Genomic DNA, 14,610 nt, shown 5'->3' with positions numbered 1-14,610 from the left:
AAAGGAATGGCAACCCACTCCAGTATTTTTGCCTTGAGAATCCCATGGACAGAGGAGCCTGGTGGGCTATAGTCCAAGGTGTCACAAAAAGTCGGGCACAATTTAGTGACTAAACAACAACTGACTTGAGGGCAGGGTCTTCCCCTTAAAATTTAATCTTATTTGTTTTATGCAAGATGTGTATTTGTTTTGTTATTCCACAGTATTCAGTGAGCAAACCAAGCAAGGCGCGTGTGGATTCAGAGCTGCTATGACACAAGCCCTGCCTCTGGTGATGTAGGAGGAAGGTCCCTTCTGCCACCATGTCACACGACAGAAACATCTGACCTGTGTCAGACCGAAGGGCAGAGAGAGACAGATGGGGCGGGAGGTGGGAGGTGCAGGTTGGGGGGGGCATCTCTAATTCACACAAAATAATTTCCCTTTGGATAATTTCTGTCTCAAAACTGAAGTCTGTGGCTACTGACGGTCATTTTGAAACAGAATGCTGCTTTTGAGTGACTGTTCTGTTTTTGCACTCAGCAGCCCTGGTCCTCGCACTAGCGTCCCTCCTCCCCACAGCCTGGCCCAGCTTCCTCCGGGCCAGCCTTCCTGTGGCATTACTGGTGTTATATTTAGATTTGCGAATTCAGCAACCGAAGTCCCTTCCTTCTGGAGACGGTCCGTGGTGAAGCTGGCACAGAAGTTTTGGCAAGTCCTTTCTACCATAGGATACCTCAAGATGCTCCTGAGAGTAAGGTCTCCCCCAGCCCCATTCACAGACGCAGATACAAGGCCCAGGAGACCCCAGTGCTGGGCTCAGACCACACAGCTCCAAAACTCCTAGTTTTGCCTGTCATCAAGGTAGTCACAGAAGTCTGATGGTGAGAGAGACTTTAGGAATATCCTGGGTCAACCTCCTCTTGGAAGGGAGGACATTAAATTCCAAAGAAATTCTGCCATTGTCCCCAGGTTAATTTTGAGGATTCCCCCAGCTCTTTCCCTCACATGCCGCTCCATCCTTTCCGCATGTGGTCCAAGTTTCCTGTTCAAGAACCAGCCTTTCCACAGCAGGGATGTGCCCTCCAGTTTATACCACAGCCCAGAGCTATGCTTACAAGTCCAGGCCCAGAGAGCCAGGCCAGTGGTCAAATGGATACTCAGTGGCACTGCAGTGAATGCCCGCACTCACTGAGCATATATTGTGTGCCAGGTACTTTGCGTGTATTATCTCATCTAGCCCTCACAGCCTGGTGATATAGGTCCTATTGTTATCCCATTTAAAAAATAACCACATAACATTAAATTTATGATAACTAGTGTTAAGTGAGTGTACAGTCAGTAGTGTATTCACATACACATTGTATCTTCACATTGTTGTGATTATCTCAACTTTTATAGTGAGGAAATACTTGCTCAGAGAAGCAACTTGCCCCAGGTCCTACAACTAGTGAACAACAGAGCTGGGTTTAGAAATCAGGCCATCCAACTCCAGAACCCATGCTCTCAACCATCCCTGCGTGACGTGTGCTTCTTTGTCTCAGCTTGGCCCCTCACCAGGGTGGATGGCCAGCTTCAGCATGTGCCCCTTTGGGCACCTTCCTCTCTGTCCCTGGAGAAGGCATCCAGTTCCTCCCCCAGCCAAGGGGTGTTTACTGAGGACACGTGCTCCCACTGCTGCCCTGCTACAAGTCTTCCCTGCTCAACTTGTTGCTGGAAGACTGCATGGGCTCTGCAGGGCTTGTTTCGGTCTTTAGGGAGGGGCAAAGAAGAAAGAGGAAGGGACAGAAGGCAGGGGGAGGGAGAAACAGAGAGGGCAGCACACGCAGCTGGCAGGAAGGAATATGGCAAGGGCTCTCAGGTGCAGACCGTGCTCGGAAGTAGAGTGCCTGGGCTCAGCCGCAAGGAGACCTGGGTACCTATCCCCGTGCGCCCGTCTCATCACCCTAGTCCGAAAGGCCACTTAAGAGTCCTGGAGTGGGGGCAACTGTGCACCTTCTATGTGAGCATCTCACGGCCTGGGTTGTCTCACTAACCACCTAGGAACCAGAGAAAGTAATTTGCAAGTTTCTCCATACACTACCATTTCTTTTTTCCCACTGAGATCTGCAAATACTTTGTGGTTGTCTTTGACGTGTCTAGACGGCGGATCTCGGTTATAAGCAGACAGAAATTGGGCTGACTTGGCACAACCAGGAATAAAGAGGATCCTAATACCCTGAGTCCTTTCCAAAAAAAACCTCCTGGTGCACTTTACCCTATCAGAGGCAGTTAGGCAGGAGACACACTGCCCTGACATGGATGAGATGACAGGAAAGTGGGTTAAATTCGCTGTACAGAGGTCCTAGGAGATTTGTCCCTTGATGTGACAGCAGAAGTGTCAGGCTCTCGGCTCCCTGATTTTAAGGGTCTGTAGGGATGTAGCACTTTCCTTCATCTCTCTGGTGCTGGCTCTCACTCACCCACATAGCATGGAGGACCTGGGGTAAAGGGAAACTTCTTCCTAGAATATGTGGAAACAGGTTGTGGAAAGCAAAAAAATTCAAGAAGGCACTTGGGTTTGGAAGAGCCCCTGGAGGTCATGTTATCTAACCCCGTCACTGTGCAGGGCTCTGATTTGTTTCTTGTTCTAACCAGGTGCTGACAGCTAGAATTTTGTGATGTTTACAGTCTTTCTTCTAACAGCATGAAAATTATTGTGTAAAGCAGATGATTCTCAAATTTGTAAGACTGCATGACAAGTAATTCTACTCATTTTCAGAAAATTCTGAAAATGTAATTCTGGAAAAGGGGCGTGTTTAAAAGAAAAAATTAACCTTAGTGGGGGGAAAATTGAACCTTGGCTGTGTCTACATGTTACACCCCACTTGTCTGAGCAATCATTTCTAAAACAAAAAACAAAGATATTTTCAGGGAGTAAATTTTCAAGGAGTGATATTGCAAGAATGGTATTTCTGATACATTAAAAAAAAAATTGCCTCAAGCTCATCATTTCTTTGGAATCTGAGTGAAAAAAGTATTGGAAAATATCATATGTAGAGATTAAAGTGGAAGGAAGCATTGTCATTCTTAAATGTTTACCCTACAGGAACATTTATTAATAATACATTTTTTGTGGTGGGGTGGCCACACTGCTCAGCTTGTGGGATCTTCGTTCCCTGACCGGGGAGCTAACCCAGGCCCTCGGCAGTGAGAACGCTGAGTCTCACCACCAGACTGTCAGGGAATTCCCCAATAATACATTTTAAAAAAGTACTTTGACACAGTATCTAATTGGTCAAATGAAATGATCATGTATCCCCATAATATAATATTTTACAGTAAATATGCAAAATAATTTTATTACCAAAAATTCCTCATTCAACTATTTCAATATTCAACGTAGTGAATAGTAAGTAAATTTAGTAAATTCACAGTACTGTGCAATTACCACCACTGTCTCGTTGCAGAACAGTTCATCAACCCAAAAGGAAGCCTCAGACCCACTAAGTAGTTACTAGCAATTTTAAAGCAGATGTTTTTTCCCCTACTTTACTTTCGAGGCACACAAATAGCTTTTGTTTTAATCATGTTAAGAATTGTTTTCATCATTCATCAAATGAATTTGATTCAGTCATCTGGAATTGGTTGGATAACTGTGATAATCTGTTGATAGGATGATAATAGGAAATAAAAAAGTTTTCTGCTGTAAAAAGAGAACTTTGACCATGAACAGGGTGTAAGACAATTTAAGAAGCAAAATAGTCACATACATGTAGAGGGCTCAGTTTTCCAGTGATTTGCTGGTGGTGTTGTTGTTCAGTCACTCAGTCGTGACCTACTCTTTGTGACCCCATGGGCTGCAGCATGACGGGCTTCCCTGTCCTTCACCATCTCCTGTAGTTTGCGAAGACTCATGTCTGTTGAGTCACTAATGTCGTCCAATCATCTCGTCCTCTGTCATCCCCTTCTCCTGCCCTCAATCTTTCCCAGTGTCTGGGTCTTTTCCAGTGAGTCTGCTCTTTGCATCAGGTGGCCAAAGTATTGGAGCTTCAGCTTCAACATCAGTCCTTCCAATGAATATTCAAGACTGAGTTTCTTTAGGGTTGATTGATTTGATCTCCTTGCAGTCCAAGGGACTCTCAAGAGTCTTCTCCAGCACAATTAAAAAGCATCAGTTCTTCAGCACTCAGCCTATTTTATGGTCCAACTCTCATACCTGCACATAACTAGTAGAAAAACCATAGCTTTGACTATATGGACCTTTGTCAGCAAAGTGATGTCTCTGCTTTTTAATACACTGTCTAGGTTTGTCATAGCTTTTCTCCCAAGGAGCAAGTGTCTTTTAATTTTGTGGTTGTGGTCAAATTTGCAGTGATTTTGGAGCCCAAGAAAATAAAATCTGCCACTGTTTCCACTTTTCCCCCATCTATTTGCCATGAAGTGATGGGATCGGATGCCATGATCTTAGTTTTTTGAGTGTTGAGTTTTAAGTCAGCTTTTCCACTCACCTCTTTTATCCTGCTCAAGAAGCTCTTTAGGGATCTTCCTGACCAGAGATCAAATCCCGTATTGCAGGCAGGTTCTTTACCATCTGAGCCACCAGGGTGTTTTCAGTTTGGTATTACATTTGCCATTTTCCTTTTTGAAAGTATGTTTTTCATGTTTGTATTTGAATCTATTGTAGTTGTTTGTGCTAAAAATGACTGTTTCCTTCCCGCCTAGGATTGGGTATGGTCATTAATATGCCAAACATGTTTAAAAGGTTATTCTTCACCCTGCAGCTTTTTACGTTTTGAACCAAGTAAAGTTGTAAACAACAGCATAGTCAATGAGGGAGGACATTTCTTTCTGCCTTTGAGCTCAGCCCTCTAACCCTGTTGTCCAAGCACTTTAGTTATAGCCTCCCTCGATTTAGGTGTTGTCTCCCTCCTCTGACCTTTCTCACCTTCTTTTCACCACTTTCCTGAACAATGTTCCCTTCTTTCAACTAACAACCATAGATTGAGCCACATCTGTGTGGGAGACAGAAGAGCACAGCTTTCTGCCCCCACGATGAGCTGTTAGATTCTGGCCTGGGTGTTAGTGATGGCAAAGAGCTAAATGCCTGAACCTATTACAGTGATGTTTAATCTTGAGCCAGGACTCTAAGATACTGCTTTATCACAGAAGGAAGTCTCTCTAAAGACACAATTTGGGGCAACAGCAGAGCCCAGGCCAGGAGGGATTTGTGGGACATTCTCAGAACCCTTACTCTCTATTTAATACATTTATGGTTACAACACCCTTATTATGTTATATGGGCTTACCAGGTGACTCAGTGGTAAAGAATCCATGTGCCAATGCTAGAGATATAGCAGACATGGGTTGGATCCCTGGGTTGGGAAGATCCCTTGGAGGAGGAAAGAGCAACCCACTCCAGTATTCTTGTCTGGGAAATCCCATGGACAGAGAAGCCTGGCAGGCTACAGTCTGTGGGTTTGAAAAGAGTCAGACATGACTGTGCAACTGAACGTGCATTATGTTATTTATTATTATTCTCATTTTCCTGAAAAGCTGAGGCTAAAAAGAATTAAGTAATCTTCTCAGAGACCAAGACCTATGGAGTACAGAGCAAGTAGTCAAACCTAGGTCTGCCTAATTCCAAAATTCAGCAAAAAAAAAAAAAAAAAAAACCACCTTTCTGCAGCACTTCTTAATTATACCACATGGTCCTTTATACTTAGTCTATGCATAAGACCAACTCTGCTCTTTTTAATTATGACTCCCTCTCAGATTACATGAACTGTTGTGAGAACATTCCTTGAAAAATATATAGTATCACAGGGTACCAGACATGCCTGCGTCAGTGTGAAATTCAAGTTTGGACTTGGAAGCATGTGATAGCATGAAATACTGACAGCAATATTCTGTAGGGCCTCATTGGGATTTCTGACTAGTAAATTACCTGCTTTTTAATTTAAAAAGAGTCTCGGAGAAACATAGAACACAGACTAAGCTAGAATGTTTTACTAGCCAGTAAATAACACAGAAAAAAAAAAAGAGGTAGACATGGTCTGCTCTTCCTCCCTACTCATAGGCAAGCATGGAGGCATAGTTCTAGACTGGGCCTTGTCAGTGTGAGCTTATATAGGCAACATCACATCTCTGGGCATTTTACCTGAGGGAGTACAGAGATGGTTTCCCCATTTTACCTGCCAAGTAAACCTTTCTGATTTGGAGGCTGGGGAGAGGAGGGGATGAGGCTTCTCCACTGATGTTTGCGTCCTGACGTATTGCAGGGGGAACAGGTTCAGCCTAGGCAGCTCATGGAACTTGTGACCATCACTGGCTACATAATTTCCAGGGCCCATTGTAAAATGAAAATACAGGGCTCCTAGTTGAAAATCCAAGACTGCAACAGCAGAGCACTAAAGCAACCATGGGGGCTGTGAGACTGCATGGCACAGGCCTTGAAAACTCAGTGACCTCTGCTGCAGGTTCCCTTCAGGAAGGGTTGAAATCTGGTGGCAATCTAGGATGCCCAGGTAGCCTTCTGGGAGGCAGGGATGCCCTGGGAGTAACGAGCTTCTTTCTCAGGAAAGGGGCAGACAGGGAAGCACTTTTCATCTAGGACATGCAACATGTCCCTAAGCTGGCTTCCATGCTTTGCTGTGGAAATGAGCATTGGAACAGCCATGCTGGACTAAGGGACTACTTCCAATTTGGGGACCTAGGCCATGATGCTGTAAAAGGGTTGTGAATACACCCAAGTGGAAAATCAGTCTACAGATATAGCTGCTGATGGATGACCTTTCAGAAGGGAGATGAGGCAGGACAGGTAGGAGCAGGCAGGTTAGACCGGGAGGAGCAGCTGCGAGGGAGGAGCTGTTGGGAGCAGGTAGTCCCAACTGTAGCACTAAGTACCAGTGTGGGAAGGAAGACATAAGCCTGCCTGCCGAGGGGTGTAGAACTGGGGATGGGAGCGCATGGCACAGAAAGAGGCTCAGCCCATAGCAGGAGGGGTGGCTCCCTGAGAGAGGGTGTCCACTGCAGGCCAGGTGACCTGTGTGCCAACGTCAGCTGCTTCCTTGCAATGTGCTAGGGACCCTTAAGGTCGGTGGGACCTGGTAGACAGCAAGCCAGGGTCACACTTCAGGGTTCACAGCTCCTTTGATCTTGAGGCAGGTCCTGGATGGGGGCTGGAATTCCACCAATCTGCAGGGGGGACCCATTTCTGGAACAACGAATGTGCCATCCTCTTAACCTCTAATCGTGTGCTTGGTTCCTGTAGGCTAAGAAAGCCCAGCAAGTACATGGAATGAGAAAACTGAAGCTGTTACAGAGAGCTTAGATATCAACACCTAAAAGAGCAAATAGAGAGATGCAAGGTCATTTTAAAGAAGCAGAATGGTTCCAGGTCAGTTGAGATTTAAAGGACTGGCAAATCCAAATCACAAGGCAAGGCATGCAGTGTGTCTGACAGGGAGGCAGTGGTAGCCCCAGAGAGCACCAGCCCACAAAACCAGAGTCTACCTGATATTTGTCCTAGATCTCATGGGTTCCACTCAAGTTGCCCAGTCTACTTAAAGAGGTAGAAACAGAGTATTCCAAGGTTGACCTGATGTCTGGAAATCTTTTCCTGCTTTCATTTTTCTACTTAGGAGAGAACAATATATGCTTCAGTGATTCATGTAGTTCCTGGCATCTAGCTTTGTTTGACACTAAAAATTCTTTTTTCAAAAACAACTCATTGACATACAGACTCAAGAACTTCTGGACTTTCTGCTTGGCAACCACTGACCCAGATCATCCCAGACAGAGGAAAATCAGTCCAGCAAGCAGAGGCCACATCAATGGCAAAGATACTATTATATATTACATATTCTAAACTTCATATATTATATATAATATATTATATATAATTTATATATTATAATTTATAATATATAATTTATATATTCTATATTCTAAACTTTAATACATTCTGCATTCTAAGTATATACAAGTGAATCTGTGCTTCTCATTCTACATAAATTTCATTCCACTTGATTTGAATCAGAGTTTTCCAACTATAGCACTGTTGACATTTTTGTGCCAGATAATACTTTGCTGTGAGGATTACTCTGCACAGTTCAGGATGTTCAAGTGTCCCTGGCATCTACCAACTACATGTGAGCAGCAACCCCATCCGATGTGTGATTGTCAGATGTCCCCTGGAGGGCAAAATTGTCCCTGGTGGAGAGCCACTGATCTAAATGATGCAGCTATGTCTGGGGGAAGGGCAGGGTAAGACAGCTTCTATGGGGTTTATTAAAAAGCCAAAGAAAAGCCATCAAGTGTTTCAATTTCTCTATAATAAGGCATTACTTAATTTCTTTTTTTTTTCCTTATTCATGTTCTTTAACAAGCCCAGATGCCTTGATGTCATCACAGGAGGGCAATAGTAAGATCTTCTTTGAAACTGCACCAAATAAGTAAATTCTTCACAGAACAGATGAGCTTAATCATCTGTGGGGAAAAACCAAGAGATTATAAATGTGTGCCTAAATATTTGGGTACCAGCCCAATCTCTTCCTATCCAGTGATGTAAGAGGTAGGGCTGGAATGTGATTGTGGCTCAGTTCTCGGAAACCTAATTAATTATATCGTAGCCCATTTGGGAACATATTCAAGAGGAAGGAACTGTTCAGCCACGTCACACATTGCTCAGATGATCATTGGATCCAGGAGAGAGGGCACCTTGAATTTGCAGACTCTGGTTTAGTGTTTTCCTGGCACAGCCCAGATGAGAGTGGGTGAGAAAGAGTACCTTGAGGTTTCCTAGCTGATGGTCCTGAAATCCACAAACACTAAGCAAATTTCTAATGTGGCTCCCATATAGCTTGCCCATGAGAAGAAAGAGACCTGTCTGAGAATTCCGTCCATTGGTAGGACACAAGTTAGTCCAGTTGGGCAGGTTCTCAGTAGAAATAATGCAGGTGAGCAGTGGGAAGAGAACAGGGAATCATACTTCCTGGCAAGTTTGTCTTATCTCTGACATTAGATGCTGTGCTTCCTCTGTGATCTCTCATATCAGCACCTCTGACCTAAAACTTATAAAGAATGATAAGAGCGATGTCCCAGACACACTTATATTCAGGCTGTGCTCTGTCCACCATGATGAGCCCCTGGGCATCTTCCTGCTCTGCTTGCCACTCCAGTTTAAAGGGGGTTGGATCTACTACCATGAGTAGGAAGAGACATAACAAACAGTCGCTTGTGAAGGGTGGGCTGAAGTACTGATTGTTGTGTTTACTTTTTCTTACTTGTTATACCGACCATATGACAAATATTCTGGGTACTTTAGCCCATGTCTTCAGAACACACCTGTGAGGAAGGTATCTCTAGTTTTATTTGACAGTTGAGGAAACTGAGGCTTAGAGAAGTTGAGTGATATCATCAGGACCCATAGCTAGTAGTTGGCAATTGGAACCCTTCCCTTTTGGGCACTGGTTGCTTTGTCCTTCTAAAATACACGATAGCTATCTTCTAGATCATGTATCTGGATGCTGTCTAGTTGAATCCTCTGACCCCGGTGTTCAGAGTTGGACACTTTTCAAAGAGTTTGTAAGAAAAGTGTTTGAAAGTATTTTGAAAACTATCTCAAATAAGTTGATCATTCCATCAGGACATAGTTCCTGAAGGTCATGGGATGAAATGGTAGCCTCAGAAGATGTAACATTTCAAGTATGGTTTTCATGCCTAAAGGAACACACAGCATTCAGAGCTGAGAGGGACTTTGAGAATAATCAGATCCAAACTTCTCGTTTTGTGGCTAGGGGACACAGGGGTGATGAAGACCTATCCAGGAAGGGGTGGTAGAAAACGAAAGAAAAGGGCATATATGGAAGTATCATGAAATAAAGACTGGAGGGTGTGGTAGGTGAGTGGAAGTACAGAGGGCAGGATGAATCAGACTTAGGGTTAATGGTGACACCATTGACAGAAACAGAGAGGGCCACAGAGGAAGCTAGTGACGGAAAGGTGAAAAGAAGATAAATTTGCTTCTGAAGAAGTGAACTGGAAAAGTTAAGTTTCTGGAAACTCCAGTTAAGGATTCCAAGACCTGAGAAGAAAAGTCATGTCCCAGGATCTGTCAAATAGGATCTCCAAGTGAGAGCCCTCGTTGTGAGACCCAGACACCCATGACAGGGCTCTGTCATGCTTGACAGTTTATTAGCCATTTAGATGAAGGCAGAGAAAGGGTGTTTGTCACGTCTACAGTCCATGCAAAGCTAAATGCCACAGATGTCAGAATCAACAGGTAAAATAGCCAAAATAGCTAAAAAGAAGAACTGAAACCGACATGAAATTTATCAAGGATTCATGTAAAGTGCTCTTTTTCTGTTCAGAAAGTCAATCGCACACCTATAGAATTAATAAGAATAACAATAGAGGTACTAAATAACCATCATTTTTCCATTCAATAGGTATTGTGTGCCAGGATCTCTCTAATCCTTGCTGCAGCCCTTTGAGATTGGTGCTATTATTATCTCTATCTTTTTAGCTGAAGAAGCTGGGACTGGGAAGTTTAAGTACAGTTTCCTAAAGTCACACATATGTTAATTTGACTGAAAAATACCATATTCTTACACCAATAAGATAAGGACTAGGGAGACTTGGCTTATCTGTGCCTGTGTCAAAGACTTTTCGCATTTGTAAAAATAAGTGAATATATATTTGTGGGGGCTAGAAAGAAAAATACACAAGCACAGGTGATGAGTCAAACTCAATGTTTTGTGCAGCCTGGATGGGAGGGGAGTTTGGGGGAGAATGGATACATGTGTATGTATGGCTGAGTCCCTTTGCTGTCCACCTGAAATTATCACAACATTGTTAATTGGTTATATCCCAATAGAAAATAAAAAGTTAAAAAAAGTATATGTAAAACATAAAAATTCCTTCACAAACTAGTTTCACTAACTTGAAAGAAATATAGTCAGTGTGATTCAGGATTGTAAATGTCAAAACGTTTACCCAGAACAGTAATATTTTTGTGAACAGGAATATTTACTGTGGAAGGATTGAGACTTCAGGTCTGAGGTGCTTTTCTGGTGGTATTGTTAGCTTATAAAATCCAGGGAAAATCATGGCTGAGAATCAACTATAAGATTTAGTAAGTTTTTGGATTCCCATGAACAGAGAAACCAACTTCATGTAGTACCTCAAGGGGAGAAAAAAATAAAAAATCTGTGCTCACACATTTCTGTGGTCACGTATAGCGGAGCCACTTCGCTTTTTTCAACTCTTCAGTAGTAGGAACTCAGCCTTGACTATTCATCCCCAGCTGTCCATATAAGAAGGTCCATCTGGAACCTTCTCATTCTCCTTCATTTTGAGACTCTCCTCTTTCCTTCCAATCTGTCCTGCCCTCCTTTCCTGATTGATTCTGCTTTTCCTTCCTCCTGGTCACTCCTTCTGCCTCTAATCTCTTTTCAGCCCTAGATCAAGGTCATCCCTTTTACACTCCCTCCACCCCAGAAGGACACTCACTATCTCTCTACTTTTCTGGCTAATGATTTAAGCAAAGTATGTTTAAGTGTTGATAAACCTAAGAGTATGAACTCCGCTGTTCACTTATACTGTTATTCAATGCCAAATAATTGCACGGTTGTCAATCTTCTGAAGTGATGTTAACCAGTCAAGACAGAGGATGCGAACCAAAAGGATCAAGAATTCGTTTACCTACACCCGGCCATCCCATCTAATTACAGCAAGTATTTGAAATGGTGCTTCAGGTTCGTTGTGTTTACAATTTCCTTTCTTTGACAAGTTCCACATCAACAGTGCACACTTTATCAGAACAGGTCAGTTCTGTAAAAACAACTCAGTCACCAGGTAGGGGGAAAAAAGTTACTTCCACCTGAGCAGATGGATGTAGGATATGATTATCCACAATACAGTTTCAGCTTTCCACCCTCCCATCTGTGGTTGCATGTTGTCTCTTGATAGCTCTGTGACAAAGTTGGACTTCGTCCCTGAGGGAGCAATTATAAAGTGATTTAGGTTCTATTGCCCTCCTTTATTTTAAATCTTATCTGGATTTCCTGAAGGAAGTTCTAAAACTTAGTACAGTCCTAAGTGATGGAATATCCTTGAAAAGGACCTTCTAAACCTTCTTGTTCCTTTGGGAGAAACCCTCAGAGTTTCTTGGTCATGTCCTTCCTTCTCTCTCCCTTCTCACTGCTCTGTCCCAAGGCCAGGCCTGCAGCATTAGAGGCTTGGGTTACTTAGCTGTCCCCCTCTCACTGAGCATCCTTGACAACCTCCCTTAAGCCTGTTGGCATGACACCTGTAACAGTGTAAACTGTTCTCCAGCTCTGTGCGGCCAGAGCCCTCACAATCCTTTGTGATATGGCTGCACCCCACGTGTCTAACCTCATCAGGAGCTTCTGGTCCCACATGCCTACTCTACAGCCTGTGTTGGTAAGGAAGTCCTCACCATCCTACAAACGGACCTACTCAAGTCCAGCTCCAAGCGTCCAGTCCCCCGACTTCTTTTTATCTTATGTGCCTCTCAAAGACTAGCTCTTCATTTATTTTGTTTTATTGAGGTAACATTGGTTTATAATATTATGTAACTTTCACATTTACAACCTTATCTTTCCTACTTCTATATACATCATAGTGTGCTCACTGCCAAAAATTTAGTTTCCATCCGTCACCATACACTTGACTTCTTTTACCCATTTCAGCCCCCCACCCCGTCCCCTGCTCCTTCCCTTCTGGTAACCACTATTTGGCTCTCCATATTTATATGTTCATTTTTATTTGGTTTGGTTTGTTCATTTACTTTGACAAAGCCTAAATGCTTGATGCATCTTCTCTGTTAAAACATCTCTGGCTACTCCGATTCATTTCTTACACCCATTGAGTCACTTACTACTTGCACTATTTTATCTGCCCCCTCCCATGATGGTGTAGCAATATGAGACCAAGGGCAAAACTTTCTTGTCTCCCATTAGGGCCGATCATACAGCAGCACTTACCAACATGCCCTTAAAGGGACCGACTACAGCCATGCTGCCTACTGATTCTAGACCAGCAGTTCGTTTCAAACTATCATTTACCAATGGCCTACCAGGTATATAACCCATATTATAACTGTCAAAGACTGTCCCTTGGCCATTCCCAGGCTAACTGCCCTTAAATTCTGTCTCAACAACCTTAATTCTGTAGCTCTTTATCATTTATGATAACTTCCTTGCTACACGTGTCACAACAACCCATGAAAAAATGAAGTTCAAATGGTAGCTGAAATATAAAACACTCATTGAACACCTAAAAGTTCCCGTGTCCAAAAGTCTTGGTATTGTTAAATGCAACAAAAAGAAAATCTTCAAAATAAAAATTTGGAAAGTCTTTTTTTTTTTTCATAGCTCAGAGGAGTTTCTTGATTCTTGCCCCTTTGGTCACGTCTGGTTTATTTATTCTTCCTAAGTGGTTTATTTAATCTTTTTATAGATAATTGTTGCACTGACATGAAGGCACTTGAAAAATAGATCTAATCTCCCCCCAAACACTTGTGATATACAGCCACAAAATAAATGAGATAGTAAAACTATAATGAATACAAATCATTACAACAATCTTTAGCATTAAATAGAAATCCACAATGAAAACTTTCAGTACTCAGATTAAATCAAACTTTTTTTAAGAAAAGCTTGTGTTTAAAGTCTCCAAGCTGACCACTGGTAGAATCTAAGCCCTTGGCTTTTCTTTTTTTATTGTCTCTTCAAAACTTTACATTTTAATCCACCACTGGCAAAGCCGGCTAAAATAAGCCCACTTGTTCCTACACATTTCTTTAAAAACACAGTGCACTTCCCTATAGCAATTGACACTCGGCTTTCTTAGAACAAGCAAAGTATCCCAGCATTTCAGTATTTCTGATATGCTGTAAAATCATTGAAAAAAAAAAAGGAGAAGAAGAAGGAAAAGTATTGGATGGCAAAAATCTTACCTCAACTTCTGACTGGCGGGGACAGTTATTTTATTAAGCTTATCCATTCTTTTTGTAACTATACAAGTCACAAATCACTGTCCAGTGGTCACGTCAGCAGTCCCTGGCCGTCCTCGGGAGTAGCATGGTAAGCCTGTGATCGCAAGGGTCCCAGACACTTGAGTCTGATTTCTGAGAGTGCAGGCTGCTGGCAAACACCTCTGTACTAGGGAGAAGTAAAACTTGCTCGAGCACATAGTCAAGTTTCATGTTTCTACATAATCATGTGATCCGGGTAGCCAGCCAGCTTGGCTGATTACTCTACATTGTGTAAACTTTAATAGTGAAACCTATTGGACATGCAAATTGCCTTTGAGCTGCTTTCTTTTATAACCAGATTTGTAACCAGGTCAGGGCAAGCTTCTGACTGGTCACTACTTCCTGTTGTCCTGAACACAGATAGCCCTTGTTTTCAGCAGGTGTCATGCTGTCCCCTTCCTGGGCTCAAGGAAAAGCAGAATAATCATTTCCATCTGAAAGTCTCTTTGGGACTTCCTGCTCATTTGCCTGAAGTCGTGGATAAGCTTTTCCACTTAAAGGATCATTCTACGAAAATGGCATTTTTGTGCAGTTTCTCTTCGCTCTGCTCCCCCACATATTTAAAATAAATATCAAGTGGTAACAGTTTA

At 42.8% G+C, this 14,610-nt stretch overlaps 1 protein-coding gene across 2 annotated transcripts in view; it reads right to left on the bottom strand.

Annotated features, from left to right (window-relative positions):
- Positions 1-14,162, bottom strand: part of BLNK (B cell linker) — an 86,611-nt gene extending 72,449 nt beyond the window's left edge. For both annotated transcript variants that reach the window (XM_070363587.1, XM_070363588.1), the window contains exon 1: positions 13,943-14,162. In XM_070363587.1, the coding sequence (XP_070219688.1) occupies positions 13,943-13,989 (47 nt within the window). In that variant the 5' untranslated portion in view covers positions 13,990-14,162. The remainder of the gene's footprint in view (positions 1-13,942) is intronic.
- Between the last annotated feature and the right edge of the window lie 448 nt (positions 14,163-14,610).

Source organism: Bos mutus, chromosome 26 (assembly GCF_027580195.1).
Source record: "Bos mutus isolate GX-2022 chromosome 26, NWIPB_WYAK_1.1, whole genome shotgun sequence".
In the NCBI taxonomy this organism is placed as follows: Eukaryota; Metazoa; Chordata; class Mammalia; order Artiodactyla; family Bovidae; genus Bos; species Bos mutus.
This window is presented reverse-complemented; position numbering and strand designations above follow the sequence as displayed.